General features: G+C 36.7%; 1 protein-coding gene across 2 annotated transcripts in view; it reads right to left on the bottom strand.

Annotated features, from left to right (window-relative positions):
* Window positions 1–21071, bottom strand: part of DBT (dihydrolipoamide branched chain transacylase E2) — a 61415-nt gene that overhangs the window by 23393 nt on the left and 16951 nt on the right. Inside the window, exons 4-6 of one of the 2 annotated variants that reach the window (XM_036767418.1) lie at window positions 19642–19823; window positions 6140–6181; window positions 4907–5028 (exon numbers count right to left, since the gene is read on the bottom strand). In XM_036767418.1, the coding sequence (XP_036623313.1) occupies window positions 4907–5028; window positions 6140–6181; window positions 19642–19823 (346 nt within the window). The remainder of the gene's footprint in view (window positions 1–4906; window positions 5029–6139; window positions 6182–19641; window positions 19824–21071) is intronic. The other variant, XM_036767419.1, reaches the window with a different exon arrangement.

Below are 21071 nucleotides of genomic sequence, written 5' to 3'. Positions count from 1 at the left end.
CTCCTTTTACCCCTTTCCATCCTCAAAAGTGTTCTGCTTTTCACTACTGCCTCTGCCAATCTGCTCTCCCTTTTATTACACCCCCCAATTCTTGTTTTATTTCCTTGCTTTTCTACTTTCCTGAAGGGTAAGATAGACTTCTATGCCCGGCTGACTTATTCTCTCTTCGAGCCAATACTTATAAGAGAAAGGTTCAAGTAGTACCTGCCCAACACACACTTTCCCCATCTTCCTTTCCACTGTAAAAGCTCTTTTATGCCTCTTTTATGTGAGACAATTTATCACCTTCTACTTCTCCATTCCCCCTTCTCCCAGTGCATTCCTTTTTCTCACCCCTTCATTTAATTTTTTTTAGATATCACACCATTATATTCAACTCACACCTGGTGCCTTCTGTCTGTGTATGCTCCTTCTAAATACCCTAATAACAAGAAAGTTCTTAGTAGTTACAAGTATCTTCCCATGTAGGAATGTAAACAGTTTAAACTTATTGAATCCTTTATGGTTTCTCTTTCTTGTTTACCTTTTTGTGCTTCCCTTGAGTCTTGTATTTGAAAGTCAAATTTCCTATTCAGCTCTGGTCATTTTATCAGGAATGCTTGAAAGTCCTCCATTTAATTGAATATCCATTTTTTTCCCCTGAAGTATTATACTCAATTTTGCTGGGTAAGTGATTCTTGATTGATATCCTAGCTCCTTTGCCTTCCAGAATATCATATCCCAAGCTCTCTGATTCTTTAATGCAGATGCTGCTAAATCTTGTGCTAACTTGACTGTAGCTCCATGATAGCTGAATTGTTTCTTTCTGGATGCTTGCAATATTTTTTTCTTTGACCTAGGAGTTCTGGAATTTAGCTATAATATTTCTGTCAGTTTTCATGTTGGGATCTCCTTCACGAGGTGATCAGTGTAGGCTGGTTTTCCTTGATAATTTCTCGAAAGGTGATGTTTAGGCTCTTTTTTTTGATCATAGCTTTCAGGAAGTCCAATAATTTTTAAATTATCTCTGTTCAATCTGTTTTCCATGTCAGTTGTTTTTCCAATGAGATATTTCATATTTTTCTTCTGCCTTTTCATTCTTTTGGTTTTGTTTTATTGTTTCTTGATGTCTCATGGAGTCACTAGCTTCCTTTTGTCCAATTTTAATTTTTAAGGAATTATTTTCTTCAGTGAGCTTTGTACTTCCTTTTACATTTTGCCAATTCTACTTTACCAAGCTGTTAACTCTTTTTCTCATGATTTTCTTGAATTATTTCTTTTCCCAGTTCTTCCTCTAATTCTCTTATCTGATTTTTAAAATCCTTTTCGAGCTCTTCCAGCAATTCTTTTTGGGTTTGAGACGAATTCACATTTTTCATTGGGGCTTTGGATGTAGCAGTTTTGACTTTGCTGTCTTCTCAAGTTTGTATTTTGATCTTCTCTGTCACCATAGTAACTTTCTATTGTCTTATTCTTTTTTTGTTTGCTCATTTTCCAGCCTATTTCTTGACTATTAACTTTATGATGAAGTTGGGCCCTGCTCATAGGGTGGAAGAGGCACTGTCTCAAGCTTCAGGTTTTTTTGTGTAAGTTTTCGGAACTAATTCTGGGGTGTCTGTACATTTTCAGTTCTTCCAAGGAGGTATGATCTAAAGAGAAGTGTGTTTACTACTCTCCTGGCCTGTGTTCTGATCTGTGTGTGAGCACAAGCACTCTTTTCCACCCTGGAACTGTAACCAAAGTCCTTGCTCCCCTGCAACTTCAAACTCTGGCATGCTATTGTTCTTCCTCATCCTGGAATGACAACTTAGGACAGGGACCCAGATCTGCACCCAGTGCCAGCAAAGGGACCCCTGGAGCCTCCTGCTGATCTGTTATCCAACCTTCTTACCATCTATAGGCTAAAGTCCTGGAACCTTCTGCTTCCACAGCTGATTCAGTCACCTTCACAGCCTGCTGTTGGTTTCCTGGGGTGTGGCCTGCACTAGGCTGTGCTCCACTTTTATTCTGGTACAAAAGACCTTTCCTGCTGATATTCTAAATTGTCTTGGACTGGAAAGTTGTTTCACCCTGTCCTTTTTTGATTGTACTGCTCCAGAATTTATTTTGAGGCATTATTTAAAGTTGTTTGGAGGAGATTTTGGGATAACTCAGAAGAGTCCCTCCCTTTTCTCTGACATCTTGGCTCTTCCCCCTCCCATATGAAATGTTTTTCAAAGGACTAAGTTATCCTTGAAAGACAAAAATTGTATTCATCCTGTCACAAATTGGATGAATCTATGCATCAATGTGTGTACTACCTCCAACACTGCAGATCACACTCACCTTTTCATCATGCACATGTTATCCTGTAACATGTTTGTCCATGTTCTCCTGTAAATATTCTACAAAGTGTCCATTTAACATGCTTGGGGCATTCTTTTAAATCTGCTAACACTGCATAGACACTAATGGAGCAAAGAGACTATCCTTCCATTATACCTTCTCACTGCACAGATACCTCACTTCTTCTAGTAACATATCTCTTGGGCCTCACTGCTGCTGATGCACTGAAACTCACACATGGGCCTCAGTAATACTAATAATGACTGACATTTACATTGAAGTCTGCAAGGCATTTTTACATATGTCATTTTGTTTGAGCCTTTGGGTTAGCTGCAACTTTAATTCTTCAGAAACTATGGTTACTTCGTATCTTACAGCCATACAGGATATCTGGATTTATGTAAATTATTTTCTGCGAACTTAAATAATTTTAAAAGCTATGTTTAAATGCTCATGATTTAGCTTTTCTTAAAAAAAAAAAAACAAAATCAAATGTCAAGATTTGGAACTATGAGATTACTTCTAGGTAGATAATTTCTAATCATTTACTACTTCAACAAACAGATTAGCTGTGGTATTCTCCTCTACTTATTTGTGGTAAGACAAATTAAGTTCAAATACTACAACCCATTTCTACAGGCAATAATTCCTAAATTAAAAAAACCTACTAACTAAATAACTGTAAATCAGACATAATGAGGCATCTCTAGCTCATTTGAAGCAAGGAATTCACTGTCACTAAACCATAAAGAATTATATTCATGTGAATAGTTATCATTCCTCATTTCCCACTATTCTTCTAGCAATTTTTTCAAGAAAAAATTATTCTTTTGTTATATCCTTGACTTCTTCCCATCTATCATTCTATTACGCTGATTTATAGGTCTTAATAAATAGTATTTCAATATGTCTTATAGAATATTTTGATACTTCAATGATCATTGGTTGATACTTTACTTCAGTGGTCTTATCCATTTACATAGTACCTCTAACAGTAAGAGACCACAAGCCATCTGTGCTTTCTTATTTTATACAACTCTTGTACTTGTTCTCCCATAAATCCTCTAGAGGTATTCCACCTATCATATTCCTGGCCTTATTTAGACATCAATAGAGCACATGAGCTATCCCTCCCTCTCTCTTCATAAATTCCCAGAACATTTTCTGGTCATATAGCTTTTTGATGATACCTTACATGACTTCTAGAGTTCCATTCTTCATTGGCAATATGCTACAGCTTACATATGATTACTATGTGTCCTTCCACTGGTTTTTGGATCACCTGAAATTTTGCTTCTCTGGAGAGTGTGATATTCCATGATACTAAATGTGCAATGTAATTTATCAATTTATGGACAGGAGGTGATGTAAGAAAAAAAATATAAATTTCCATTACCAAAATCTGAATACTGAAAAGCACTAGAGGAACTAATGAAGAATGGAGAATACCTATTCACATACAGGAGTGCAAAAAGATAATGAAGCTGGAGGGTTTCTTTTGCAACTTTCAAGATCTCATGAAAAATGAAAGAGAAAAAATTTTGTCCAATGACCCTAATCATTACTATCAAGCTAGGCATAAAATAGGGAGCCTTCTGCTCACCAAAGGTGTTTACAACTATCATGTAGGATGCCCAGCAAAGTGTTCAAGTGGCAGAAGTATTCCTGATACAAAACAGCCAAAACTATTATTATTAATATTATATGATAAAAACATTTTATTACTGTTATTACAGGCTGCATTAAGAGGTATAGTGGGCTACTGTCTAAGAAAGTGAATGGCTTATATTCTGCATTGGTCAGATCATACCTGAAGTATTGTGTTCAACTCCGGGCATCACATTAGTAAGGAAATTAATAACCTTGGAGGGACCATGAAAGTAGTATTCAAATAGCTAAAGCTGTCATATGAAAGAGACAGTAGAAATGTTCTATCTGACCTCAGAGGGCAGCAGTGGGTAGATGTTATCTCAGGGTAGAATGGACTACTTGAGAAAATAAGGGGTGATCCCCTCATCAGAGGTCTTCAAATAAAAGCTGGTTGGCCAGCTAGTTAATCAACAAGCATTTATTATGCCCTTACTATGTACCAGGCCCTGTGCTAAGTGCTGAAGACATAAAGAAAAGAAAAAAGACATAATCTGCCTTCAAGGAGCTCATATTCTAATGGGAGAAACAACATGCGGACAACTATAGCCACTTGTTACATTATAAAGGGGATTCTTTTTCAGTTATAGGTTGGATTTAAATGGAGCCTCTAAGGTTCCTTCCAACTTTGAAAAGAATTTGACCCAAGAATCCACACAGGAAAAATCAAGTGGATGAAGAATTCGTATCATCTAAACTATCATATACAGTTGGATAAAAAAGCCCAATGACACATTGACAAATAGGTCCATTAACACATAGACCTTAGATAGATGCTACAGATGAACAATTAAACAGGCCCCAAACTGAGTAAGTAGAAGTGGTCTAGACTGCTCTTGGAAAATTGTTCAGTGCCTTGTAGGACCTCAAACTTCTCCCTGAAATAAGTAACAGAAATACACCATCTTTTTTAAAAAGTAGGAATACATACAGAAAAATTAGTGGGAGAACCTACATTGTTTTCCATGGCAAGGCGACGAACTGCAGGAGTTGCTAGTGTTTTGTGGCCCTTTATCTCCTGATGAGTATGTTCATCATGAAACACTGCAGGTGTTTCAACAACATCTTCTTCTGAATCTGGAAATAAGGCACAAGACTGCACCAATTAAAAATATTAAATGAATATCAATACAAATTTGTATTTTTTTCTATAAAAATAAAAAATACATAAATGTAAAACTGGGTATTTGATAACAGCAAAACATATTACTACCTATCAGAAATTAAGCATACAGCATTAACAACATTCTAAAAGGAAGTACTTCATAGTACTAGTAGGGGATTCTGATGATGCCTATTAACAGATAAAGGAAAATTGTGTATATATTTGTGTTAAATTAAAGTATCAGTTACAAGTCAAAGGAGAAAAATAAATTTATCTTCCACAAACTGACAATACATGTTGCACATAAAGCAGTTTCTGATATATTTTCCTAACTCTAAAACTGAACATAATATGAAATGAGGACTATGAATGATGTGGCTAGACATATAGAAAGAAGACTCTGAAAATCCCCTCTACAACATATCCAACAAGTAGTCATCAGGGCTCAGTTTGAAGACCTCTAGTGAGGAAGAACCCGCTATCTACTGCGTCAACCTATTCTACTTGTGGTTATTTCTAATAGTTAGGAGGCTTTTCCTTACTTCAAACCTAAAGCTACCTCCACGCAACTCCAACCTGATGCTCCTAGTTCTGTCTTCTGAGGCCAAGCAGAACAAATCTGTTACCTTGTACAATTGATAGCCCTTGAAATACTTGAAGGGGGTATCATGTCACTTTGAGAATTTTCTCCTCCAAGCTAAATATCCCCAGCATTCCCAACTACTTTTGATACTGCATGAATTGAAGGTTCCTCACCATCCTGGGTGCCCTCACCTGAATACATTTCAGTTTTTCAATGTCCTTCCTAAAATACACAGAATAGAACACATACACAAATAGAACAGAATATCTAGATGTGGTGTCTCCAAGGCAAAATACAGCAGAATTATTACCTCTATAGTTTCACGACTCTCTTTATGTAACCAGAAATTGAATTTTTTTTTTTGGTCTGCAATGGTGGCACACTGATGATTCTTACTGAGCTTGCGGTCCACTAAACACCCCAGATCTTCAGGCGTCTTGAACTGATTAAGGGCAGTTAGGTGCTCACTGACTATCTACTTACTGATCTTAAGTACTAACCTTTATTAACCAGTTTTGTTCTGTCTCTTGTTCTGTCTACTCCTGAGCAGAAAAAAAGAGAAGGAAAATGAGAGTTGAGAAGCTCTGTCTCCTCTGCCATGTTTTTTTTTTTTTACCCAATCTGGGCAGTGGTGCAATCCCTTCTTTTCCTCAATATAACTTAAAAATCCCTTTTTATCATACTCAGCTTTTTTTTTTTACCAACTTCAGTCATTCTGAGTTTTCATAACAGATGCTACACTTTTATAAATGCCCCACATTGGGTATCATTCTCTTTTTGGTGACCTGAAACTTTAATTTGTCAAAGGATATGGTATTCCATGATTTGCAATCATATGACATCAATGGATGCCAGAAGACAGACTTCTATTTCGGGGAAATGGCTATTTATTATCAGTGTGATCTTCAGCAATAACAACAGCTGTTTTACATAGAGCTTTAAAGGTTTAGAAAGGACTTTTAATTGGATTCTTAAAACCATCTAGTGAAATAGGCATTATCCTTGATCTACAGATTAGAAAACTAATGCTAAGAGAAGTGACTTGGCCACAGTCACACCTCAGCAGTATCAGACCTGACTCACTTGACATTTTAGGCTAAACCAGGGGTGGGGAGCCTGCAGCCTCAAGGCCACATGTGGTCTTCTAGGTCCTCAAGTAAGGCCCTCTGACTGAATCCAAACTTCACAGAACAAACCCCCCTAATAAAAGGATTTATTCTATAAAACTTGGACTTGGTCAAAAGGCCACACCCAAAGACCCAGAAGGCCACATATGACCTCAAGGCTGCAGGTTCCCCACCCTTGGGCTAAACTAACCTGAGTCTCTTCTGATTCCAAATCCAGCACTCTTCCCCCATACTACATCTTTTCTCTAGTCATTATGCATACCTATAGTTCAAAATACTTTGTTGCTGCCCATTTTTCAAGACTATCACTTTGACATGTTTATCTTTTTTCCTACTGACTTTTGAAATAGCTCAAGATGCAATTAGGAGGGAGTTATATCAATCAGCCAACAAGCATTTTTAAAATGCTATGTGCCAGGCACTGGGGAGACAAAGACAAAAATTACATTTTATTGGAAAAAAAAACACGTGTGTAAATAAGTACACAGACATATAGAAAGAAGAAATCCCCTCTACAACATATCCAACAAGTAGTAATCAAGGCTCAGTTTGAAGACCTCTAGTGAGGAAGAAACCACTATCTACTGCGTCAACCCATTCTACTTATATACAAAACAAAACCAAAGTAATTTGGAGGGGCATTACTAGCTGGAGGGAAAAGTCCATTCATGTTATATATGCATTTGTAGTTATCAGATATATCACATCTGATTTTGGTATAAAGCCTTATGAATTAAGAATGATTCTAGAATTACAATATATAGACTTTTCTTTCTTATGAGTTAATTTTAAATGTAGAGCTTAATATTTTAGAAAGGCTTAAACATATTTTCATAAAGAATGAAAAATCATCAAAGCAGTAGTCATACTTCCTACTAAAGATACATTTTCTTTTTAAAAATTTTTAGATATTTTTTGTTTTATTCAGCTAAGATTCACCTTCTTACCTTCTTAACTTCCCCCCCACCCCAATTCTCAATTGAGAACATAAGAAAAAAATTCATATTGGTACATGTATAGTCAACCAAAATAAGTTTTCTCATTGTCCGTATCCAAAAATTTTTTGTCTCATTCTGTATTCTCAGTCCTTTCTCTCTCCACGAGGAAGGGGACAGTCATATTTCATAATCAGTATTCTGGAATCCTGATTGTTCATGATGCCGTTAACCAAAATAGTATTTATCAAATTTATATACCATTACTTGTTCATCTATTTCTCCAATTTATGGGTACACCTCTTCAGACTCCCATTCTGACACCTCAAAATGAGCTGTAAATATTTTTGTACATCTTTAGAGCTTGTTTTGCTTATAACTAATCCCTCTCTTAATCTGTTCCCTTACTAATTTCTCCCTCCCTCCTTTTCCTCTTATTTCCCTATTAAGTGAAATGTGTTTCTGGATACAAATGTGTGCGTGTGTGCGTGTGTGTGTGTGTGTGTTCTTCCTTCTTTGGACCGGTTCAGATGAGAGTGAGGTTCAAGTGTCAGCTGTTCACCCACCCACTTCTCCTTTGTATAGGTATCTCTTTGTGTACCCTAATTATGTAAGATAATTTTCCCTAACCTTCTTTTCCCTTCCTCCCAAGTGTTTCCTCTTCCCCTTCTTTCTTACAATAATTAAGATACGAGAATCAGCTTATTATTATTATTATTGTTTGTCCTTTGTTCTTGAAGAGGACCATGACATGGGGAAGGTGATATCATGACTTGCAAGTGAATTAGATTTAAGTGAGGCCCTGTCTAATTGGACTCCTATGAACCCTGAAGATGATAGGATTTAGAGGGGAAACATGTCATCTCCCCATATTTGAATGTTTTTCTTCAAGGCATTGTTTGTAGATGTTTTGGAGTATTTCTCTTCTGTTTGTATCCTGAGCTTCTGTCAACATAATAAATCATTATGTAGGGTTCTTTTTTGGTTTATCCAGCTTTCCACCCACTTCCTGACTTTAGAATTGGTGTTAGAGCTGGGCTGGGCTATACTTCTGGAGGGAAGATATGGGTCTTTTTGCTGTCTTCTTGGGTTAATGAGTGTTGGGTTGTTCCAGGATCTTCAGGGCAGGCTAGGGATCTGCAAGTTTTCCCAAAGGTGGTCCCAAAGTGATACAAGGCAAAGTCTGACTGCTGCTCCCAGTCTGAACTCTGCAAGTTTCTGTTTGGATCTGTGAAAGAGCAGACTACTGCTGGACTCTGTACCTATTAGCCACCTGGAAAGCTCTGTTGGTTCAGAGTGGAAGATCTGTAGACTCCCCTTTGGTCTACAGGAGGTCTACAGAATCGTTGTGCTGACCTCACTGTCGTACGCCTGTGTAATCTGGACAGTCTACAAGCACCATGTAGCAAACTAAATCACTTCCATTTGAATTGTCTAGGGAAGATTCTAAAGATCACCTGGCAAGATAAGGTACCAGACACTGAGGTCCTCTCTTGAGCTAAGGTGCCAAGCATTCAAACTTCACGTCGAGATTACAATTCCAATGAACTAGCCATGTTGCTTGAATGCAATGTACAATTGCCTAAAAGACCTCACACAAGGCAAGCACTCACATGGTGGTCAGAAGAAGCGATACAAGGACACTCTCAAAGTCACTCTGAAGAACTCTGGAGTTGACTGCATAACATGAGAGACACTGGCAAAGGAATGCCCAGCATAGCATACCTACCTTAAAAAAGGTGTTGTGCTCTATGAGCAAAGAGGAATTGAAGTAGCTCAAAGAAACTCGAGATGCACAAATTTAGAGAATCCACCCCAAATGTTCACATGGACAATTATGTTCAACCTGTGGTAAAGCATTCCAAGCTCATACTGGTCTGATAAGCCACAGCTGGATACTGTAACTTGACTCTAACATAGTTGTGTCATTTTGGTCCTCTTCAAGAATGAAGGACAAGAACCAGGATCCCCACCTTGGTTATCCCTCTACAGGCTGGACCAGAAACCCTGACGGTCTTCCCCTCCCAAAGTGATTTTTCTTTTTTTGAGGACGTAAAAGAGGCCATCTTTTCCCTCATTTCTTACTTAGCCTTAATCACTGAATGAGTGTTGCCTCAGACAAACTGAGATCTAGGAAAGATCTTAGCTTAAAAAGGCCATCTCCCACTGCATCAGGGACCATTTCTAGTAGTCCTGATCTATATCCTGCCACTGGACCCAGATAGCTCAGGAGGAATGAGGCTAGTGACTGTGCACAGCCCTGCCTCACTTAAATACAATTCACTTGCAAGTCATGACTTCACCTTCCCGATGTCATGGTCCTTTTCAAGAACAAAGACAAATAACAACCTATGAAGAGTAGTAGTAGCTGTCCCACTGGGGACCCAAGTGGCCAGTTCCAGTTGGCAACACAGCTCCTTCCCTCCTTTCCTTTTTGCTTCCTTCCTCTCCTTTCATCCACATAGGGAATCATACCCTTACCTGCAGGTATTCTGCCCAAAGGAATATAAATTTTGATTGCTGAAACCTTGCAAGATATCTTGGGGTTTACAGGCTAGATTTCTTTTTTAAGGACTATGCCTTAAACCTAAATCACTCGGACTCTCACTGATTGGCCAACATAAGTTCCAGCCCAAGTCAGCCTTGGTCACTCTTTGGGTTCTAATGCCTGGCTCAGAGTGAATGTAATAGCAATTTTTTTCTGTTTTGGCCAGAAACTCTGAGAGTCTTCCCCTCCCAGACTGATTTTTTTGACTATTTTTTGCCTCATTTTTTGCTTTTTTTTCTTTATGTAGCCTTAATCACTGAATGGGTGTTGCCTCAGACAACCTGAGACCGGGAAAGACTTTTTAAAAAGGCCAAGGTTTTCCACTGTATCGGGGGCCATCTCCAGTAGTCCTGATCTATATCCTGCCATTGGATCCAGATGGCTGAGGAAGAGAGAATGAGGCTGATGACTGTGCATAGCCCTACCTCACTTAAATCTAATTCACTTGCAAGTCATGATATCACCTTCCCCATGTCATGGTCCTCTTCAAGAACAAAGGACAAACAATAATAATAATAATAAGCTGGGCTTGATGCAGAAAGTGAGACCCTGCTCTGAGCTTGGGTTCTGAACCATACCACTGGCTTCTTAACTTCCTTCTTTATGCTGTCCAAGGTGTCCCTACTCAGAAATACCACCCCTGTGCTCAGTTTCCCTTATCATTCCACCCTGGATCTATGATTCAGAACTGGATTGGGGGCAACCTCCCAGTTGGCACCTGCCACCACTGTGGTACTCCAGGGTGGCTCTGGTAGAGCCATGAGGTGGTCTGGAACCTCCTTTTGCACTGGTGCATAGCCTCTTCCCAGGAGTGCCCTGCAAAGCATGCTCCTGCCTTGATCCCATCCCCAGTAACTATAGAACTCTCTATCTGTCTCCCTATGCTGACCTGGACTGGCCAAATGACTCACTGTGACTCTTTTCTAGGTCTGTTTGGAGGAATTTATGGAGGGTATCCCACCTCAGTTCTTCTTATTGCTCTGCTCCCTTGGCTCTGCCCCCTCACCAAAGATAAATTTACAGTATAATCTGGCAGATGTGGCCCTAAAGGGAGAGAGAGGTGAAATCTAATATATTTGTGAAAATCCAAATCACAATGTGACCTGGATAAAAAAGAGAACACCATAAAAAATAAGCTATGATTAGGGCAAGGATTCCTAACAAAATGAGTGATAAAGCAAACACTAAAGTTAAAATAGATAATTTTGATTAAATCAAATCAAGAAGTTGTTGCATAGAAAGAATGCAGCCAGGACAATACAGAAAAACACTAATGGGGAAAGATCTGTCTAACACCAAGCTAGAATTTCAAAAGAGAATCACCTTCTTAAAAATTCAGCAAGAGCAAACTCCTCTTAGCCTCCAGAACACAATTAACTAACTGGCAACATCAACCTTCTAGAACACAGTTATGAACCTGAAATTAAGGACTCTTTCCTCCTTCTTCCTCCCTCCTCCCGCCCCCCAAAAGGGCATTTATTCTGAAACATCTGTAAAAACATTTACTCCTCTTTCAAATTTTTTTAATCATTTAATTATTTATCTTGGTTCAGATTAAAAGCAACAAATTAGAAGAGAAGGGATAGAGCAATTTCACTTGTACACAAGACAACAGTTTAATAAAATGACAGAAGAGAAAGAAAAACTCACCAAGTCAAAAGAGAACAACAATGCAATAATTAACGTTCATAATGATAAACATTTATCATCAGGAAGTTAAATTATGTTCCATACCATCTGTTAGTAAGTTACAAAAGTATAGAGACATCTATCTAGGAAAATAAAAATAAATGATAATTTGGCAATAAAAAGGGCACATGCTTCAGTTATTTATTCTTTTATGTGGAACATTTCATTCCCCATTCATGCCAGATAAATGAGGTGACATGGAGTTTACAAATTATATAATGGAGGTTAGGAAAAAAACATTAGTTTTATAGTATCATTACTGTGGAGAACTAAATAATTTAATCAAAGTTTCTATGAGCCACTCTGGAACGTAATACCACCATCACAACTTAATTATACAGCACTATAAGGTTTACAAAATATTTTCCTCACAACCTTGTGATGTGGTGATTTGCAAATGAGGAAACTACAGATCAGAGAAGTTAAATGAGCAGCTAGATGCCAGATTCAAGGCAAGCACTGAGCCAGAATTTGAATCCAAGTCTCCTGACTCTAAGATCAATACTATATCATCTTGAAAGAACTTTATTGTATCTTCCTTATAATTAATATATGATATTATAATGATATTTCAACTTGTAAAGGTCTGAAAGTTCTTTAAGGCTTGTGCTTGTAGCTTTTAAGTGCCACAATTGTAACTGAACATGTATATGTCAAATAATTATGGGCCTTTCCACAGCCAGAACACTTCAGACAGGTTTAGGAAAACTATAGTAGCATTTCCATCAAATTTCCAGACTACTTAAGAATGAAGACAGGAATGCAATCTGCAATATGGCAAAAAAGTCAAATCTGCATTACAAAGGAAGAAAACATGGCAAATTGTTTAAATCGATGTACTGGGAATTAAGATTCTATATATTCTATATGTTTCTATGACTGACATAATATGTATTTAGATTTTATACCTTAAATGATTCTTTGCCTCAGTGTTTTCCCATCTGTAAAATGAGAATAATATTCTATCGATAAATTATGTACCATAAAGGGGAAAAAAGACTGTCAGCAATATTTAAAGAATCATAGAATTTTAGCGCTCATATGTACACCTCCCTTATCTTACATAAGAAAACTTTAAATTATAATCTTAGTATAATAGATTTTAAAGATCAAACATTTACTAAGTTCCTACTATGTGTCAGGTGCTGTGCTAAGCACTGGGGATACAAAAAGAGGGAAAAGACAGTCCCTGCTCTTAAACAGCTATTTTAATGAGTAATGGTAATATCTCTGGGAACTAAAAGACAGACCATATAATTGGCTGCATGAGACCCATAATAAGCCTGACAATGTTTGACCATATCACTCCCCTACTCAAGAAGCTACAGTGGCACTCTCTCGCCTGTGACACAAAATACGAACTCTTCTGTTTGGCTCTTAAAGCTCTTCAGAATTTAGCTCCAGTGTATCTTTCTAGGATTGCCATATATTCTTCTTCTTCACACATTCTACAGTCCATCTAAATGTCTTATTGATGTTCCCTATACAAGACATCCCATTTTCCATTTCTGTGTCTTTCCACAGGCTGCCCAAATACCAGGTATGAACTCCCTTTTCATGTTTACCTAATAGAAATCCCTAGCTTCCTTTAAAGCTTAGCTCAAATGCTACCTCCTATAATCAGGGATTCTTAACTTGAAATCTGTGAAATTTAAAAAAAATTTCATAATCAATATAACATATTTCCCTTTGTAATCCTATGTATTTTATTTTATATATTTAAAACATTATTCTAAGAAGGGTTTCATAGACTTTACCGGATTGCCAAAGGTGTCTATGTTACAAAAAAAGTTAATAACATGAAGCCTATCCTGATCCCTGCAGTTACTAGGGGCATCCCCTGGGAAATTACGTTGCAGATACTTTTTGTATTTAATTTTTGTGCCCATGCCCACCCTAACCCAACAGAATACTCACTTTGAGGGCAAGGAAAGCTATACTCTGTATTTCATAATTCAATCTTAGAAAATAATTTGATTTAGAATACATTGGGGTTTTGAAAGCCTCTGAAACAGGAAGGTGCTTACTTAAATTCATTAGTCATAAGTAAGATTTGTAGGTCTGCCAGTCTGTGCTGAAAATGAAATAGGCACACACAAAAAAGCCCTGCCATCTTCAAAGTATCAAAAACAGTACATGAATGACATGATACAATAATGACATGAATAAAACTGTAATCTAAGCTGCTTGAAATCAAACTCTCTATGAAATCCATTTCTAAATAGATGGATATAATTCTACAAGAGCATTTAAGGGGCCTTAAAATTTACGTAATTCCCAAATGTATAGTTTGTTTAAACCTTACACTCAAATATATCCTTCCTGAAATTTATCTTTTTTTAACAAGTTGTTACTTTCCTAATGCTAAGAAATAATAGTTCTTAACTTTTTTGTGTTGTGATCTCTCTGGTAGTCTGATAAAGGCTATAAAACCCTTCTTAGAATGTTATTTTATTTTTTAAATTCATAATTGAAATAAATACTAAGTTTCAACTAGAAGTTGGTGAAAATAGAGATGCAATTGCTTTCCCATCCAAGTTCAGAGATTTCACGAAGTTTAACCACAGACCCCTTCAGGGCTAGGGACCCCAGGTTGAGAATCCCTGCTCTAAAGCTTTCAAAATACTTTCTGTATATTAGCTTGTATCAGCCTCATACGAGTTCTATGAAGCATGAACTACAGATATCATAACTAACATTTCACGGATGCGGACGTTAGATGACTTGCCTCTGGTGACACAGCTAAGTGGATTTGAACTCAGGTCTCTCCTGACTTGAAGTCCAGATCTTTTTCTACTCTGCTCCCTTTTTACCTTTCTTGAGTCTTTTGATTAAGATGTAGCCTCTTCCAGTGTTGTATTCTAGTCATGGGTCTCATTTCACTAATTATGTAGTCATTTTAATTTAGACAAGCATTATTATTATTCATCAAAATCTGACAGACTAAGGTTATAACTTCAAGTTTTCTCACATATAAATTTAGGAAATTGTATTATATGATCATTAAGGTCCCTTCTACTTTTAAAATTCTGAGTCTTTGATTATTGGCTAATAATCCTATACTTTCTTCAAAAGATCCAAATAATTTAAAGGAAAAATATGAACCTCAAGATAAACAGCCACATGTAACTATATATTCACCTAGTACTCTATATAACTGCTTAAAACATGTTGTGAATGATATATTAAACTGTTATTAAGTCAATCAGTGATTGAGCAAAAGAAGACTAATGTTAGTGACAGAGCCAGGCCTAAAACAAAGATCTCCTGACTCCCAGTCTAATGTTTAGTTTGATGAAGCCAACAAAGTTTTATCTTTAAGATGAAGAAACAGGGATGAGTGTTTTTTCTTAAGAAGGGTATCTTAAAATAGGAAGAAACACAAACTCCAGAAAAACAGTCATAAGGAATTCACTAAATACCATACATGTTCCAGCTTTAGATTTGTTATGCAGTTTTCCTTAATATTGAGCCAAAAGTTGCCCTTCTGTCTTTTCTACTCACACAAGCAGAAATCCAACTCTCTATATTGAAACAGTAAATGAAAAAAGGTCTTTAAAGAGGGCAGATTTGATGTACATATCACTTTTATACTTTGTGTGGGTAGGGTAGACAATTTTAATAGTTCTGTTAGATGTCCCTTGTGGGAATAGGTCAGATAAAAGATGTATTGCTACTCACTGGCTGAAGAGAGAATTATAAAAGGCTCAGCTCATCTTCCTTTTCTTATTTCCAATGCAAACTACACTGAATTGGGTACTTTTGCTACAGTGTTGCTATTAAATGGACAAGGACCAGATAAAACATGTTATACAGGATAATTTCTCAATAATAATTCATTATTACCAAGTCCACAAAATACTAAGGACTACGTCCTATGAGACAAAGAATTCACTTCATGCCTTTCTTTTGTGACTATACATTATAAATGGACTTTATCTGTAATACTGTTATCTCAAAAGGCTTCAAAAATACTTTTTTTTCCCCAAAACTACAAAATGGGGCAGAATTATTATTTCTGAATGGGGGGGAGGGTAGAAATGGGGAGAAAATTTGTAACCCAAAATCTTGTGAAAATCAATGTTAAAAACTAAAATATTAAATAAAATATATACAGAAAAAATAATTATTATTTCCATTTAAAGATGAAGTTAACACACAGGTTAAATGACATATTATCTCAAGATTACACAGTTTTATAGCAGAACAAGGACTGAAACTACCTAGACTAAACTAAGCTACCTAGTTCAGTAATAATCCTGCAACAACCCAAGTTACCAGTTAAAAGAATCATAGTACCACCAATTCAAAGTTAAAAGGGAACTCATCAGTCAGCCTATACCCAAAAGGAATGCAGGCCAACCTACATCCAAAAAGAACACCCCAAAAATAACACTCCCAAGTAAGCATCCAGCTTCTACTTAAGACCTTGAAGGAGGGTTAAGCAACCACTTCTCAAGGCATTCAATTCCAATTCTGGACTGCTCTAATTGATAGAAAGCTTTTCCTCCATTACTATATGGGCTTTTAATATGAGGCTATATGTTCTTTTTACAACACCACAGTGAATTCTGTTACCAAGTACAGCACTAAGGTCTTGAAGGAAAGTGGCTGAACAGTGTAGTACATGAAAGTAAAGAAATACTGTATTATAAGAAATGATCAGTGAGGAAATCGGAGAAACTTAGCACAACTTATATGAACTGATATAGAGCAAAATAAGCAGAACCAAAGCCTGAAGACCTTGATAATGTGAAAGAAAACAATATCAAAAGACTTCAGAATTCTGACCAATCAGTGTCCAAATGGGCCTCCAGAGCACTGATACTGCCTTCTACATCTTTAGCGGAGAAGTTGTGTTACATAGGTACAGAATAAGGCAAACATTTATAGGCATGGACAATATTCTGCTATAAATGGCTTGACTGTATTTCAGGGTTCTATAGAGAGGAAGTAGAAGTAATTTTTAAAAAGAATCAATAACATATACATCAGTAACACATACACAGGAGAAAAGGGTCTAAGAACCTGCCAGATAAGTAATAGTCAAATTTTCTCTAATATGATGTCCAAGTCAGTTATTAAGTAAGCAGAATGGCGCTTAGTAGTTGGCCAGCCCTTAACCACTTCTGGAAACCTTAACAGGGACTCTTCCCATCTATACAACAAATTAATAGGGAATCTATGGTTAAAAAAGTGCTAAAGGGCATAGGGAGATTCCCTGCCATCTAAAAAGCATTAGCATTTTCACTGCTAGCTATTTCATAAAACATAATTACTACTTGATAAAGTACTTTCTTTGTTCTCTTTGCTCACAGCACGGTCCTAAATGAGAGAAATTGTTGATACACTGCTGCAAAGGATTTTGGAGGTTTAATGTATATTATTATCTCATCTAAAACATACCTGAAGCAGGAATTACTTTCTTTCCTAATATCCCCAAATAATTAGCCAGCCTCCAAATGCATACCTATCTCCAGTAACAAAAAAAGGCAAGATTTTATAAGACAGTTAAGCTGTTTTGTGAACTGAAACATATGTCCCTATATACTCATTAATCTTAGTTCTGCAAAGCTCAAATAATTTTTATCCAATTGTTTGTATCTCACTGTGTTTTGCTAATTCTTTGGATCTAGTCTGATGACAACTGAACTAAAATGGGAAAAAAAGAACCAAACTTGGGCCAGAAGAAACAATGCATGAACTAAGTATAAGAAGCAATGAAGTATGGGGGGAAAGAGATGGCATGATAAATATGAATGATCATAAGGAACGAAATAATTTGTTTACATCCTAATATGGGGAAGTGACGTGTGTTTTTTCTTAACCTTATTATTATCAGGTCTCATAGAGGGAATCTAATCAGAAAGAAGCCCTGGGAGTGGGTTCTGTTATGTCTTAATGATCTTAAAAGAACAATGTAACAGGGAGGAGGAGAAACTAGGAAAGAAGAGAGAGAAGGTTAGGGGAAATTATCTCACATAATCAGGGTGCACAAGTAGAAAAGGCTATTCTAACACGGAGAAAGCATTGGGGGAATAGCCAACACTTGAACATCACTCTCATTTGCACTAAAGGAGGAAAGAATACACACACACGTACTCACACACACACACACACAAACACACTAGTACGTAGGGTAGAAAAACACATTTCACTCAACATGGAAATAGGAGAGAAAGTAGAAAAGGAGAAAGGGGATTTGGAAGGAGGGTAGATTAAGGGAGGGATTAATCCTAAATAAAATAAAGCTAAGGATATAAAAAATATTTATAGCACTTTTTGTGGTAGCAAAGAATTGGAAACTGAGGGGTGCCCATAAATTGAAAAGTGGCTATAAAAATGTGATGGAATTAATACTGTGCTGTAAGAAATGATGAAAGAGATGGTATCAGAGGAATTTGGGAAGATTTATATGGACTGATGCAGAGTGAAGTAAGGAGAACAAAAAATGACAACAATATTGTAAAGACAAAAAACTGTTTTTGTCCTTGTGTCTGCAGTCCTTAGCACTTAGTAGCTAGCATGCACTGTTATGCTCTTAACGAATAAACCATTATCATACTAACCCCCCTCCTTCAAGATTTTCCTATGCTTCTACTTTTTAAGCTTTGTACAAATGCTCAATTCCTCTTTTTAAAGATACAATTCAATTATTAAGTACTTTTTCTCACTCCCAACATTAGCACAATTTTGTTATACCTCCTGCTCTTTTGCCTTTTATAAGCCTGGAACTCCTATTGTAGGTTTTTTTGTACAATACAGCTAGCTCTGTTCTGCAGCCATGAACTAAAAGTATATTAGTTACCACTGAACTATACCAGAATACAGTTGTGTCCTAAGAGGCTACTGAAATGAGTGGATCAAATTGGCCTCTCACTCCCAGCTGATCTCTGGATGTTGTGCGGGCAGTACCACTCAACGAGGTCTTTGAAGTCCCACACCGGAGAGATGCTCTCTGCCCTTCTCACCTCACCCAGGCTGCAGAGCTGTTGTCATTTTCCTTTGTTGTTTTTTTCTTGTCGTTTAACTCTTCTACAATGTCTGCTGTTTGCCATCTCCATGACTACTGCTTCTATTTTGGTTTACTGCCCTCTTCATTCTTTTTTCTTTACTTTTTTGCATTCTGTCCCTTCAGAAATTACTTTCTGTAGACTTTTATAGACTTGCTTGTATACATGCTATATCTCCTCAGTGGGACTTAATTTTCTTGGGGCAGGGATTGTTTGGTCTTTTCATCACCAGTACCTACACCATGGTGCCATAAGCAGAATAGGGGTTAAATAAAGCACTGAACTAGAGCTTAGCAGACACTGCCAACTAGAAATGCCTTCTCTTTCCTATAACTTTTCTCATTTATCTTAGTTTAATTGTGAAAGAGACTATTAAAGTCATCATCAGCTGATGAGATGTTTAAAGTTGCTGGACATCTGACCTCCAGCTAATACATCAGCACATGCTTTTCTGAGTAGTGGTGACATGGCATACCAGAAACTTAACTGATCATTTTATGAATTATATAACAGAAGTTCCTTTTTAATTTTTTCTGTTTAGGTGAAACACAACCAAAAGTGTAAAAGATACTTGAAAAAACAAACTTGTGTAGCATCTTTAAAAACAATCAAATTAATTGAGGGTCTTGTGACAACGGAAAAAGACAGCAGTTATACATTTACAAAATGGATAAACACACTTTACAATACCTTTTAAAGCTTCTGTTTCTATATCTATTAATGGCTTCCCCACAAGGGCAATCTCATCTACATCATAGTAGAGTTTTCTAATGATACCATCATAACGACTAGTGATGGTAACAGAAGCTTTATCACTTTGTACTTCACAGATGCTATCAAACTGAGACACAGTATCTCCTTCTTTTACATACCTAAAAGGAAAAATATAAAATTATACAAATTAAAATATAAAAACATCCTAATAATATACATGCTATATGATGTCAGGTTGATAAGCTATCCCACTTTGTATTCTGTCTCTGAGAGAATAGTTAGTTTGTACAAGACTATGGATATCCTCCACATCAACCCAAGAAATCTACAACTATATCCCAAACATCCCCAATTGACCTCAAAACCAAGTATCCATTAATTAACCTAAATCTTTCTTAAAATTAATATTTTCTACTATATATGTTTCCTCATCTGTAAAATAGGTTGAAGTTGATAACCTCCATGTTGTCTTCAAGTTCTAAATTCTTTGATCCTAAGATATCTTTAAAAAAATGGCTTCAATGGATATACATGCAAAGTAGTACTTCTTTTTATCTTATATTTATGCCTATAAACTTTCAAAAAGTGACCTTTACTATACAATTGTAGAATCTTTTCAACAAACCCATCTTTCCTATCTAGTCCCTTCCCAATTTTACATACTCCATGCTCATTTTGAGTTTTCACCTTTCCAGACAAAAATAAAAATTAGGACAGCAGGGTACCATGGGGGTGGGAGTGATCTAGTTTTTCAAATGTTTTCTATTTCCATATTGTGGCATCCTCAGCAAATGAGTTGAGTTGAGGAAGTAGGTTTTGTTTTACTTTTTTTATATTGAACGTTTTGGAGAGAGGGAAAGATGACGTTTAAGTGGAAATTTCTGCATCTAAATAGAACTTTCAAGACGATTAGTTACAATTTTATCATATAAACAAACTCTGTCAGGTACAAGGTAAAACAAAACTAGTTGTCATTTCAGCATAGGCTAAACCACAGACTTTAATAACTTTTTCACTATTACACAATTTATAAACATCAAGTGTGAGTACAAGTCTTAGGTCCTCATAAATGCTTATTCAAAAATACTGGAATAGCTACATTGTTATTAGACACAACTTCTCAGGGGTTCATTTCTACCTTATGGGGATTGAGAGCATGTAAAGATGAATACATAGAGAAGAAAATGTTTGAGAAAATAAAAAAGGACAGACACAATAGGCAGGTTTTCAAATAGCTACATCAAATTGCTATTTTATGCTACCAAGCATATTGCTGGATGGTGCAGCTAGGCAGGGCAATGGATAAAGTGCCAGGCCTGGAGTCAGGAAGATCCATCTTTCTGTGTTCAAATCTGGTCTCAGACACTTACTACCTACCTGTCTGACCCTGGGCCTCAGTTTCTCAT

Source organism: Trichosurus vulpecula, chromosome 7 (genome assembly GCF_011100635.1).
Source record: "Trichosurus vulpecula isolate mTriVul1 chromosome 7, mTriVul1.pri, whole genome shotgun sequence".
Classification (NCBI taxonomy): Eukaryota; Metazoa; Chordata; class Mammalia; order Diprotodontia; family Phalangeridae; genus Trichosurus; species Trichosurus vulpecula.
This window is presented reverse-complemented; position numbering and strand designations above follow the sequence as displayed.